General features: G+C 43.1%; 1 protein-coding gene across 1 annotated transcript; it reads right to left on the bottom strand.

The window, feature by feature from the left end:
• Positions 1-8459: 8459 nt before the first annotated feature.
• On the bottom strand, positions 8460-12596 carry LOC131018226 (uncharacterized). The gene has a single exon (XM_057946950.1). The coding sequence runs from the start codon at positions 12594-12596 to the stop codon at positions 8460-8462; it is 4137 nt and encodes a 1378-aa protein (XP_057802933.1).
• Positions 12597-13162: the final 566 nt, after the last annotated feature.

Raw genomic sequence — 13162 nt, 5'->3', positions numbered from 1 at the left:
AGTTCCCGCATCTTCCAAGCTCAACACTGCACTAAAACACCAAACAAAACAAAGAAAACAAAGAAACAAAAAGAAACTAAAAGAAAGAAAACAAAACAAAGAAAACGGTTGGGTTACCTCCCAACAAGTGCTTAATTTAACGTCTAGAGCTCGACGATACCTCATGGTCTCAATGAACATCAAACGCAGCGGGCGTGACAGACCGCCTAACACGAACAGAGACAGAGGACTCATGCGCATCAGCTGCGTGAAAGATAACTCTTCCATTTGGCACATCTATCATAGCTCGCCCCGTAGCTAAGAATGATCGACCAAGAATCAACGGCGGATTTGCATCTTCAGGAATATCGAGGACCAAGAAATCCGTAGGGAAGACGAGCTTGTCAACCTTCACAAAGATGTCTTCAAGCTTTCCTCTCGGCTTCACTCTTGATCTATCCGCCATTTGAATCTCCATCGAAGTCGGCTTGAGATCTCCAATTCCCAACCGCTTGAAAACAGAGATGGGCATCACATTGACACTAGCCCCTAAATCACAAAGAGCCTCGGGAAAGAGCTCTCCTCCAATCTCGCACTCAATGGTGAAGCTACCCGGATCTTTCTTCTTCGAAAGTAGCTTCATTGGTAGCTCAGTGCACACAGCTTTCGCCTGCGAGATTTTCCTATCCTCATCCCCCATCTTCTTGGCGTGAACAATTGTCTTTTCTTCTTTATCCTTGGGATCCTGCAATTTTGAGAGAGTTTGAGGCTGTGCACGCCGGTCTGATTCTTCAAGTAGCCTCTCTAGCTCATCCACTATGCGTCTATGCTCTGTCTCCTCGGGATTAGCAATTTTTTTCTCATTCTTGCAATTGGAGACCTCCAGCTTGATTTCCTTGGCATCCACATTTTTGCTCGGCTTCACAGCATATTGCTCTTCAAGCACCTCTCTTTTCATCAGCCTACGGGGGAATGGAGCCTTTGGGATGTATTCCCTAAGTGGAATAGGAGCCTTGTATGGTTCCTCACTTTGTTGTTCGTTCTCCTTGCTCATCATCCTATCTTTTGGAGACAGAGTGCCATCGAAAATAGCATTGCATTGGCCCTTAGGATTGACAGTAGTGTTGCTTGGGAATTGGCCCGGCTTGTGCTGCGCCGCCGCTTGGTTGGCAATCTGACCAACTTGATTCTCTAACATCTGTACCTGCTTAGATAATGCTGAGAAATTATTCTCCATGTTAGAGATTTTATTTCCAACATTCACCTCCATCCCAGTCATCTTCATGAGCATCTGCTTCATCATGTCCTCCATCGAATCCTTCTTTGGCTCATTGATGACTCCCCCACTAGAAACAGAAAATCCTGGTGGAGGTTGCACAGCATTGTTTGGGTTTCCATAGGAAAGATTTGGGTGCGGACGTGCTCCTGGCTGAAACTGCTGCTGACCCTGCTGATATGGCTGACCTCTGTTATACATCCCTGGCTGTCCTTGCTGAAAATTTCCATAATTTCTGTCATTGATATAATTGACGTTTCCCAAGCCTGATGGGTCTATCACAGCTTGCTCATGACGTCCAGCATTCAATTCACCAATTTTTGCAGTCAGCTCTGCCAGCTGTGTAGCCATCGCTGCCTGTTGAGTAACCATAGCTGCCATAGGATCAGAAGTGGACGCAGCTGCAACCTTCTTCAATTGCATACGCTCAGATGGCCATTGGTAGCTCGTAGAAGCCATACTATCAATAATGCTCCATGCGTCAGAGCTGCTTTTCTGGAGTAGAGAGCCACCTGCAGCTGTATCCATATGCATCCTTGTACGCTCCCCGCAGGCATTGTAGAACATGATCACTAGCGTACCTTCATCAAAACCATGGCCTGGGCACTTTCTGAGCTTCTCCTGGTACCTCTCCCAAGTCTCCGCTAGCTTTTCTCCATCGTACTGTTGAAACTGCACGATGTCCATCTTCAATTTCAACGTAAGGCCAGGCGGATGAAACTTGCGTAGGAACGTATGAGCTAAGTCCTCCCACACAACATTATTTCCCAGCTGCAGCGTATGATACCACGACTTCGCCTTATCCCGCAGTGAAAAGGGAAAAAGACGAAGACGGATAATGTCATCAGGGACACCATTCATCTTCACCGTGCTACACAGCTCCAGGAAATGCGCCAGGTGCGCATTAGGGTCTTCGATCGCCTGTCCACCATATTGGCTCTGTTGAACCATCGTGATCAGACCCGTTTTCAGCTCAAAGTTGGTAACGTTCACACGTGGGGGCTCCTGGTATACATACTGTGGTATGAACGCTTCATTGATGGCTGGTTGTTTCGGAGCCTCTCTCGTCTCCTGTGCGTCAAGCAGCTTCTTCAACTGCTCTTGCAGAGCTCGAATTTGGATTTACTCTGGAGTAGCCATCGTATTATCCTCAACTTGATTCTGTTGCTTCTTAAGATTGCGCAAGGTCTTGTCGATATCAGGATCGAACTCAAAGAGAGGATTCCCGTGAGATCGTGTGTTCATATGCAACCTACAGAAACAGCAAAAAGATCAGAAAAGAAAAGTAAAAACAATAAAAAAAAAACTTGCAGTACTATAAAGTCCTATTGGAAATATTAAAGCAAAATCTAAACAATCCCCGGCAACGGCGCCAAAAAGTTGATCACTATTTTTATAGCAACAAAAACTGCAACTAAACAGTGTAATTGTAGCACAGAAATAGCAAGTCGAGTATCGTATCCACAGGGACTGTACAACGAAATCACTCTATCTATCTCCTAAACAAACTCTCACAGTATGCAAGTAAAACGAAATTGAAGGTGAATATTAAACTAAGATTAACTAAATAAATCTAAAGAGCATAAAAACTATGATAATTAACTCAAATAAAAGAAAAGCTCTGACCCTAGGGATGTATTTTCACCAATCAACTACATGCATTCAACCTATTGATTCAATTACCAATTTTAATCCAACCCTGATGAAAGATCACTATACTATCCACAAGCGTCTCTAACGACCACCTATGAACGTAGATTAATAAATCCCTTTTCACATTCAAGACTCCAAGGAATAAATTAACTCCCAAGCGTACACAAAGAATAGCTTCCTATAGCTTCACCTGTCGCAATCAAGACTCAAGGCTAACACTATATCATGCATTCCTGAATCGGCTGAACAATTATCACATTCAAGACTCAAACTGAACAGCTAGACATGTAAATCATTGATCAGATAATTCACAAGAGATTAAGCACCAGGAATCATGAATCATAAGTTGGAGGGCAAATTGATATCAATAAATCATACACATATAATTAATCAGCTATGTACAAACCCTAGGTTCAGATTAAAAGACTAGCCCAACATAATAAAAGAAAGCAAAAACATAATTAAAAAGAACACAATTGAAAGAACTGAATTAAATAAAACTCTGAATAAAACAATTGTAGCGGCTTGAATCTTCAATCTTGTGGAAATCCAATCCAAGCTGTAAAAACTGGAAAGCAATAATAATCTAAAGCTATGAAACTGAGAAAATAAAGTTTTGGACTGAAAAACTAAAGCTGGGAACCCTAGATAGGTCAAAAGAAGACCTATTTATAGTATCAGGGTAAAATACAGAGTTTGAGCTCGAAAATAACTTGAAAAATCGTAAAAACGCGGAAGGAAACGGAAACACGCCTAAAAACGGCGACCCGTTCGGCGGTCGCCGAACTGGTCGCCGAAATGGCCTAAAAATCCTCCAAAAACGGCGATCGCCGTTTTTCTTCCTCAAGGCCAAAATCTGAACAGGGAAAACGGCGACCCGTTCGGCGGTCGCCGTTTTGGTCGCCGATTTTGCTCATAAAATCTCCAAAATTCGGCGATCGCCGTTTAGGTCGCCGAATTTTGACTGCTGCGCGCGACGTTTTTGTTTTGGCCATATCTTCCTCGTCCGAACTCGGATTTACGAACCGTTTGCGCTCACGAACTCGTATCGAGACGATCTACAACTTCTATTTCAGAATATTGTTCCAAATTCGAACTCAATAAATCTGCAAATTCCTTCAAAGTTCGAGTAAGAATCATGTTTCACAAGATAAAGCAAATTAAGCACAAAACAATCATCCAACACTCAATTTCCTATAAAATTAACATCATATGAACATTAAAAACCATGGAAATATGAGTGTTATCAGCGGGAACCTTCGAACCACCAGCAGACTTCTTTGCTGGCCCCTTGCCCTTTTCCCCAGCAGAAGGGAGGACCTTCAAACCGCCAGCCGACTTCTTTACTGGCTCCGGGGACTTACCGGCCTTCTTCAGGCCCTCCTGCTTCTCCCTCTCACCCACAGAGATCAGAGAACCCCTTTTTCTTTTCTTCGAAAGCTCAGCAAGGGTGACACCGGGGGCCGAGTCGGGTGAAGGAATTTCATCAGTAATATCTACAATCTGGATATCTTCTTCACACATGCCAAATGCATCACCAGTACTGGGACGTTTGCTCCTACGAACAAGAGCGCCCGCATCAATCTCATCTGCATCAAATGGGCGTGAGGCCTCCACATTTCCTTCTGAGATCTCTACTACAGAGGGAATGGCGATCAGCTCGACCCCAGTCGGCTGATCTGATAGGGACGTCCTGGAAACAGCACCCCCCGAGCCATGCTCCCCACTGGGAGTAGGAGCAGTAATATCAGGCAATTTGCCCCCGCACTTGATTCTCCAAGACATGTCTGCAAAATCAAAATGCTATACCATTAACATCAGGGTAACAGAAGTTAACATATTTTTCTAACTCATATTTTTTACCTATTGATTTCTGTGGATATAGGGGAAACAGGCCATTGTAAGCCAGAGCCGAATTGTTCTCAGCCAGGTATTTACAGTCTAAAGGCTGAGCTTTGTTCATCATATTAAGATGGGCTATAACCCCCAAATCAAAGGTGGAAGGGGCATCGGGAGAAGCCGGTTTATAGGTGGTGCGAGGGTTATGCCATTGCAGCTCCGAAACGAAGTACTCGCGCCAAGAACCCGAAAGAGTACGCACATAACAGTATTGGAACAGGAAGTTTTTGTCGTGAGAGTTTAGGGAATAAAGAAAGGAGGTGGGATACTTCTTAAGGCTAGCAAAACTGTACAGAGGGCTGTTCTGCATACGAAGCGACTGGGTCTGGCAGAATAACTTGGCAGTATCTCCAACACCATGGAAGCGGCAAAGAATGTGAAAAGCGTACAATCTCCGGATGGCAGAGGGAGTGAGCTGGTAAAAGGGAATACGGTAGTAATTGCAAACTTCGGCCAAGAAAGGAGGAGGAGGAAGTCTTAGACCAGCATCTATCTGGGCTTTCCAGATAGCCACTGTCTTATGGTCATAGAGTTTTTCCGGAGGGGTCGAGTCTTTGGAAAAGGCGATAAATTGTAAACCTAGGAGGCAACGACACTTGCGTCGCATTTTGTCCATCTCCGCGACACTGAGGCGGGATTCAGGAATGCACTTGGGGGGTTGGGGTGTCTTCTTACCCCTTCTTTTAGGCGGAGAAGAACTGGGAATAATTAGAGAATCATAAGAGGCAGAGGGGGAAGGGAGGTTCTCGAGATCCTGGAGTTGAGGAGAGGAAGACGAAGAAGCTTGAGGGGAAGGGGAAGGCGAATGCGAGAACTGAGGAGCGGAAGTGGAGGCCATGGTCGGAAATGTCAATCCTAGGGTTTCTAGCACGCTCAATCAGAGCACCAATAATTATACCATTACACTACAACTAATCACAAAAATTAGGAGAGGAAGGTACGCGAATTACCTAGGTCAAATAAAGATTGACTGTAAATACCGGAACGGAAGGGTCGCGGAAAAACACGCCGGAAACAGGAGGGAAGATCGCCGGAAATTGCAGATAAAGGAGTTCGGGAACTTGGAGAAGAAGAATAGTGAAAAGTGGAAGTTCGAATCGACTAAGTAACATGTACGCGGGCAACTACCAATATGCAGGATGCTCGACACGCGGCATACGGAAATGAATCAACGGCCAAAAATCCCTACGGAAAGGCGAAAAGACGCAAAGGCTAAAAAGTAACCTCGGGGTACGGGAAAAAGCACTGTAGATCGGGCAGGCATTTAATGCAGGTGACGTCATCCATGCGGGCGAATCCTCTGACTAGTTGCACTATTCCAGAAGTGAACTAGCCAGACCAGGGGGGAGTGACAAAAACACCAGAGAGCAACTTACAGGACTTACCTTTATTTTCGTAAAATATTAGAGTGTTTATATCTTCATGATTTGCAGGGATCAGGGAAAACCAGCATAGTGCCGATCTTCACAAAAATCTACTGGTTGAACGCGAAGACTACCCGGTTCAACCAGACTAGAGGGGGGAGTGGTTGATGAGGAGTAATATGTGCAGAGTAAGGAAAGAATACAAATCAGAGGAATCGACCCCACTAGCGGGACGAATATGGCAGAAGAGGTACACTCATCAGAGAAGTCATCCTCACCAGAGGAGTCACGCTGGTCAGAAGAATCATTCTCATCAGAGGGATTTGATTAACCAGAGACATCTCACTCACCAGAGAAATGGCTCTTGCCAGAGAAATCATTTTCACCCTTGTCAGAGAAGTCATCCCCATCAGAGAAGTCATCCTCGACAGAGAAGTCACCCTCGTCAGAGAGGATCATCTTCACCAGAGGAGTCGCCAGGAACGCGGGAGAATTCCCGCGTAAAGACGAAATTCCCGATATGCCCTTCGATCACGTCAAACGCATGCACTAGCGTCGATTTTACCTTTTTACCCTCAATTGTAATCTATAAATAGGCCTCGTGCTCGTGTATTACATTTTTTACGCTACCTCATATTTTCGAATACAACAGTTATTTTCTCGTTCGCACAAAGTTTTCCGATTGCTTTACTCCACTCGTTCCGATCATCTTCACTAGGTACAGTCCACATTTTACATCTTATAGTTTAGGTGTTGGTTCTTAATTCACCAGTTTTATTTTTCGTTATATCATTTGCTTATTTTTTCATTTCAATATTTTTTATCTTTTGTTAAAAGATTTATCTTCTTTTTTGTATGATTTCATAGATATAACATGTTTAAGTATGATTTCATTGATATATTTGTAACTTTTTTTGCTACGATTACATGGAAATTTTAAGAATTTTTAAAATTTCAAAATGATAAAAGATAAATTTAAAATAAATAAATTAAAATAATTTTTTTAACTTTCCTCCCTACTCTATTTAACGATTTTTTTAAACCCTCCCTCCTTAATGAAATGTTCACTTTTTTCTACTAAATTTGTTTCTATATATGTATTTATTTTTATTTTTGTGTTTTAAAAGGTATAATAAGTAGATACCATGTTTTGTGTTTTACATATTATTTTAATTTAATAGTTTAGAATATAAGAAAGGTGAAGGAAAATATATTGGTTCATTATATAACTCTCTTTTTTAAATTATAGTAATTTTAATATAACTTTGTAGATGAATAATTAGTTATAGATATATTAAAAATATAATTTCAAATATAATTTTGTTATTTATGTTTGTGTATAAAAGATTTATTTATTTATTATGACTTGTAATATTATATAATAATAGTAATACTAATTTTATCAAATAATTTTCAATTGTTTAAAAACTATAATTATCATTATATTATATTTTATATAAAGTCGAAACTTTACATTTTCAAATTTGAATTTTCATTGAGTAAATGATGTTGATTATTTTATTTTTAAAACATAGGAGTAGTATTTAACATTTGCTTATATTTTATTCTCTTTAATATTTATATTTATTTATTAATTTTATTTATATATGTCGTTTAATTTCGATGTTTGCCGTGCATGCACGGACGGGCGTACTAGTATATAACTAAAATTATTGTTTTACAATAGATTATACATCTAACTTTTATTAGTTACATATATAATAGCATAGTTATAATATTAGTATTATATTATAAATAATATTACGTCTAACATATTAATTAAAATAAGGTTTTATTAAAAAGAGAAAGAGAAAAAAAAAGCCTAAAAGGAACCCTTGAAAGCACAAAAGGAAGCAGACTAAGGGCCGAGCCTCATTAAAACCTTCATAGAGAAAACCCGCAAGGGAAAACCTCTAAGGAGGAAAAAGAGTACTCGTCTAAAACCAACAAAAAAAAACGACCCAGAGGAGTTGAAGAGCGGGAAGGACTGCCTCAGAAACTCCGGCCGAACCATCGTCCCTAGGCAGTCCGGCTCAGCAACCCCAAAACAAGCACTACAACCAAAGAAAAACAAACGACCAAAAACCACAACCAACCCAAAAAAGAGCAGCAAAAAGCCAAAAAACAAACGAAGCGTGCAGAGAAAACCACACCTCCAAACTCTCAACGCCGACAGCCAGCCGCCATCGCGGAGCAACCAATAGGACCCGACTCCCCAAACCCCAGCGCCGAGCATACCCAGCAACTGTAAAAAGGCTAGGAAACGCCCTAACCAACCCACACAGCCATCAACCACGAACACGAACAAAACTGTGAGTGGCCATATCCAAAGCAACGGCCTTCTTGACATCATCAATCGCATGTGGCCACCATCCTTCCGACCTATCAGGATTAGCCATAATATCAGCCGCAGTATTACCTTCCCGGTAAATATGAGAAACCATCATCTGCATATTCGTAAGAATATGCAGCGTGCGATTCCAAGACGCCACAAATCTCCAAGGAACATCCCGGGCACGAGAGCTTAACAAATTCACCACGTACATCGAATCCGCCTCAATCCAAAGAAACATCCAACCCCGAGCATAAGCAATCGCAATCGCAGCAATAACAGCATATAATTCAGCCTCGAACGCATAACCACGACCACATTTCATGTGGAAGCAACCACGAACCCAACCAAACTTATCCCGAAAAACCCCACCAGCTGCAATATCACCCGGCGCACCCGAAGCCGAACCATCAGTATTGACCTTGATCCACTGGCCCGCAGGAGGCCACCAATACACCTCAATCATTAACGGAGGCGGAGACGCACGAGAAACAACACCAATACTACGGGTGATCAAATAATCCTGCCAAGAATTAGAAACCGAACCGATTTTAAACGAAGACGCATCAAGCTCCTTAAACGCCACTTTAACAAAGCTCATCACAGCCCTTGGATCGAAGCTATCATCATTGAAAACAACTCGATTCCTCCCCTCCCAGATACGCCAAAGAAGCGAAAGAACACCCAACTTCCAAAAGGAATTCACCTGAGAACTGAACTTAGCATTCCAAGCCGAAACCAGGAAGCTATGAATATCCGGGCAATGCCCAAAATCATCCTGATGAAACCAACCAAGAAAATCCCTCCAGATCGGTCGCACTACCGAGCACTCCCAAAACAAGTGAGATATAGTCTCCTCCGCAGCACCGCATATAGAACACCGATTGGGCCCCAAGATTCCCTGACGAATGAGAACATCCAGAGTCGGCAAACGGTTCTGAATAATACGCCAACAAACGATCGAGCGCCTCACAGGAATATAATTCTCCCAAATCCAATCTCCCCAATGGACTTTGGGAAAGCTATGGCAAGCATGAGAATAGGCCAGAGCAGCAGTAACATCACCTCTAACAGAATGCTTCCAAAACCTCAAGTCCTCACTCTCCCCAATAGGCAAAAGTAAAATATCACAGACCGTGTCAGGAAACTGAACAAAGAAATCCTCAGAGAAATGCCAGACTCCCTCAAAATAATAATCCGCCACTGATTGATGGAGAAACTCATGCATGAAGTACGGAACCTGAAGCTTATCCACCAACTTATAACCAAGCCAATCATCAAGCCAGAAATAAGTAGAAGAGCCATCCCCAATAAAGGAATAAGAGTTCTCCACCAACTCACTCACGTTCTCACGAATACTAGTCCATATCGGCGAAGAAAGCAGCGACGACTTAGCATGACCAAAACTAGTCAGGTACCTCGTGCGAAGAATGGAATACGCGAAGTCAGTCCCTTTAATACACTTCCAGGCCAGCTTCATCATAAAGCTCTTGTTCATGAGACCGAAAGCTCTTAGCCCCAAACCACCCTCCTGGCGAATAGCACAAACCCGAGACCAGCCAACAGGACAAGAAGGCCGCTGGTCGATCCTGCCAGTCCATAAGAAATTCCGGCACTTTTTATCTAAGCTGTGGAGAAGAGATTTTGGCCACCGATAAACCATCATCGAATGGATAACAGAACTCTGAATAACCGAACGAATCAGACAGAGCCTTCCAGCGATAGAGAGGTGCAACCCTTTCCAGCGAGAGAACTTCTGAACAATTCTGTCAAAAATGCCGGTAAAATAAGAAGCACGAGAGCGACCCGTAAAGATTGGAACACCCAGATAAGTAACAGGAAGGCATCCCACAGCAAACCCCAACTCCCGGGTAATATTACGACGCATGACAGCAGCAACCCCCGAACCAAAGAAGACATGAGACTTCTCGACACTGCAAACTTGACCAGACAAACGCCCATAGTAATCCAAAATCTCCTTGATTTTACGCGCATTCTTCTGAGAAGCCTTACAGAAAATAAGGATATCATCCGCATAAAGCAAGTGAGTAGGGAAGTTCCTCACCCTACTAAAGCTCATCGGCTGAAGATGATGAGAATTCACACAATTGATGAAGAGATGACTGAGAACATCTTCCGCAATGCCAAACAGAATGGGGGATAAAGGATCCCCTTGTCTAACACCCCGCGAGCAAGCAAAGTATCCGCTAAGATTCCCATTATACAGAATAGAAATTCTAGCCGAAGTGAAGATAATAGAAATCCAGCTAATAAAATTCTCATGGAAGTTATTAGCACGAAGAACCTGCAAAATAAACTCCCAACTCATCGTATCAAAAGCTTTGCGAATATCCACCTTGCAAGCGATGTTCGAGCCACGACCCGATCTATTCATACAATTAAAACCCTCAGAACCCAGCACAATACAATCATGAATTGATCTGCCTTTGATGAACCCGAACTGGTTCTGAGAGACCCCCTCCGCAGCCACCAAACTGAGACGAGTCGCCAAAATCTTTGAAATAATTTTGAAAAAGAAATTGGACAAGATAATAGGCCGAAGGTCAGCCACCGTCTCCACAGCATCTTTTTTAGGAATCAAAATCAAAGTACTCGCATTGCAACCAGCCGGAAGGTAGGAATTCAAAAAGAAAGCTCTAACCGCAGCAATAATATCCACTTTAATCGTCGACCAGCAGCTCTGAAAGAAGCAACCAGAAAAACCGTCCGGACCCGGAGAACTGTTAGCATCCATACTGAAAACCGAAGCAGAAATCTCATCCTCAAGGGGGATACTCGTGAGATGGTTGTTCTGCAGTTCAGAAACCCAAGGATCAATATTCGCCTCCAACTCAGCTAGATCGACCGTAGTCTGTCTATCTTCAGTGAACAAAGACGAGAAAAAATCCGTAACATGCGCCTCAATAACCGCCGGATCATGCACAACCACCCCATCAATTTTCAGGTGGCCAATCGAAAACCCTCGATTTCGGAACTTAATCATATTATGAAAAAAAGTCGTGTTTCGATCCCCATCAACAAGCCAATTCAAACGACTTTTCTGCTGAAGCATACTATTCTTTCTAGAAAGGAGCACATTAATCTTAGCCTGAGCCGACACCTCCTCATCAAACAAATCGTCCGTATATCCCGACTCAGCAATATGAGCTTGAATATCTAAAAGATCCTGCTGATTATCCAGAATAGCAGTGTCGACGTTGCCAAAAACCGTCTTATTCCAAGATCGAATCACCCCACGAAGACGGCGCAGTTTAAACATAACCCGAAAAATAGGGCAATGAGCATCAACATGATCATTCCACGACGCAGCAACCATGTTTTGAAACTCCGGGTGGAGAACCCACATATTTAGAAACTTGAAATGACGCTTACCAGTAGGCATGGCAAGCTTACATTGTAAAACCAACGGAGAGTGATCAGAAGAAATCCTAGGAAGAGCATGAGAGTTAATGGAATCCCACATATCCGCAAACCCATCAGAAATCAAAGCTCTATCAAGCACCGATTCCACATGCCTAGGCAAAAACCGACGACCCGACCAAGTGAAGTGCAGACCAGAAGTAGTGGGCTCACCAAAACCAGAATTTTCAATGAAATCACAGAAATCCTGACAAGCGTGTCTGGACGGACTAACCGAGCTAATTCTCTCATTAGCACCTTTCACCGCATTAAAATCCCCAATAAACACCGTATTCCTGGTAATAACCGAGATTAAATCAGCCCACAAAAAACGACGCTCTCCAGCATCATTCGAACCATGAACGACGGCCACACGAAAATTACGGTTCTGCCAATAACAGTCCACCACCACAGCTTGAGAAGAAGATAAGACAACGCTAGTCTGGACCGAAGGGTGCGTCAGAAACCAAATATTAGAACGACGAGGAAGCCTGCAATTTTGGTGACAAGGAACCATATTCAAAGATAACCAAAAATTCTGCTGGACTTTCTGAAATTTAGATTTCGGCTCAATAATACCCAGCACTATAGGAGCAAAAGAATGACAATACTCCTTCATCAAACGCTTAGACTCGTCCGTAAGACCACGGACGTTCCAAACGAGCATATTCATCAAAACGTGGAAGAGTGCATGGACTGGTTCTCAGCCAGTTCCACTTCGTCCGCCCAACATTTATTAGCAACAGAATCCATCACCCGCAAACTCTCGCGATTGCTACGATCAACCACATAAGGATTTGGCTTGTGCCCCGATTCCGCCGACTTCCTAAGTCGCTGCTTGATACTTTCTTCCTGTTGTTTCAGCGAAATGTTATGATTTCGCGCCACCTGAACCTGCTCATGCTTCGGAGGTCTTCCACGACCTCGTTTCCCTGTGGTTTCGGTGCTAGTCTGCCCCAAAGTTTTGTGCAAGCGGTCAGTTTTTACTTGATTCTCCAAGGCCGCCACCTTTTTAGCGCTAACCTCCGCTGTCGTAGGCTTAATCATCTGCACTCCATCGGATCCCAGCAACATTTGTCTTCCAGCGGAGTCCTGCTGTCCCTCCGAGTGAACCATCGTCTGCTCCGATCTCGCACCTCCCAACGAATGCTGCCTATTCAACACCGGTGAACCAATCTGCCCAGAATCAGCCTTCAACCTTCCATCGAACACTTGGTGTGCGTGTTCAGCATTCAAATT

This window comes from Salvia miltiorrhiza, chromosome 3 (genome assembly GCF_028751815.1).
Source record: "Salvia miltiorrhiza cultivar Shanhuang (shh) chromosome 3, IMPLAD_Smil_shh, whole genome shotgun sequence".
Lineage (NCBI taxonomy): Eukaryota > Viridiplantae > Streptophyta > Magnoliopsida > Lamiales > Lamiaceae > Salvia > Salvia miltiorrhiza.
Note: the sequence above shows the minus strand (reverse complement) of the source record. Positions and strands in the feature narration are given on the sequence as shown.

Coding starts and splice junctions, on each gene's coding strand:
- LOC131018226 (XM_057946950.1), bottom strand. CDS start 12,596: ATGAATATGCTCGTTTGGAACGTCCGTGGTCTTACGGACGAGTCTAAG.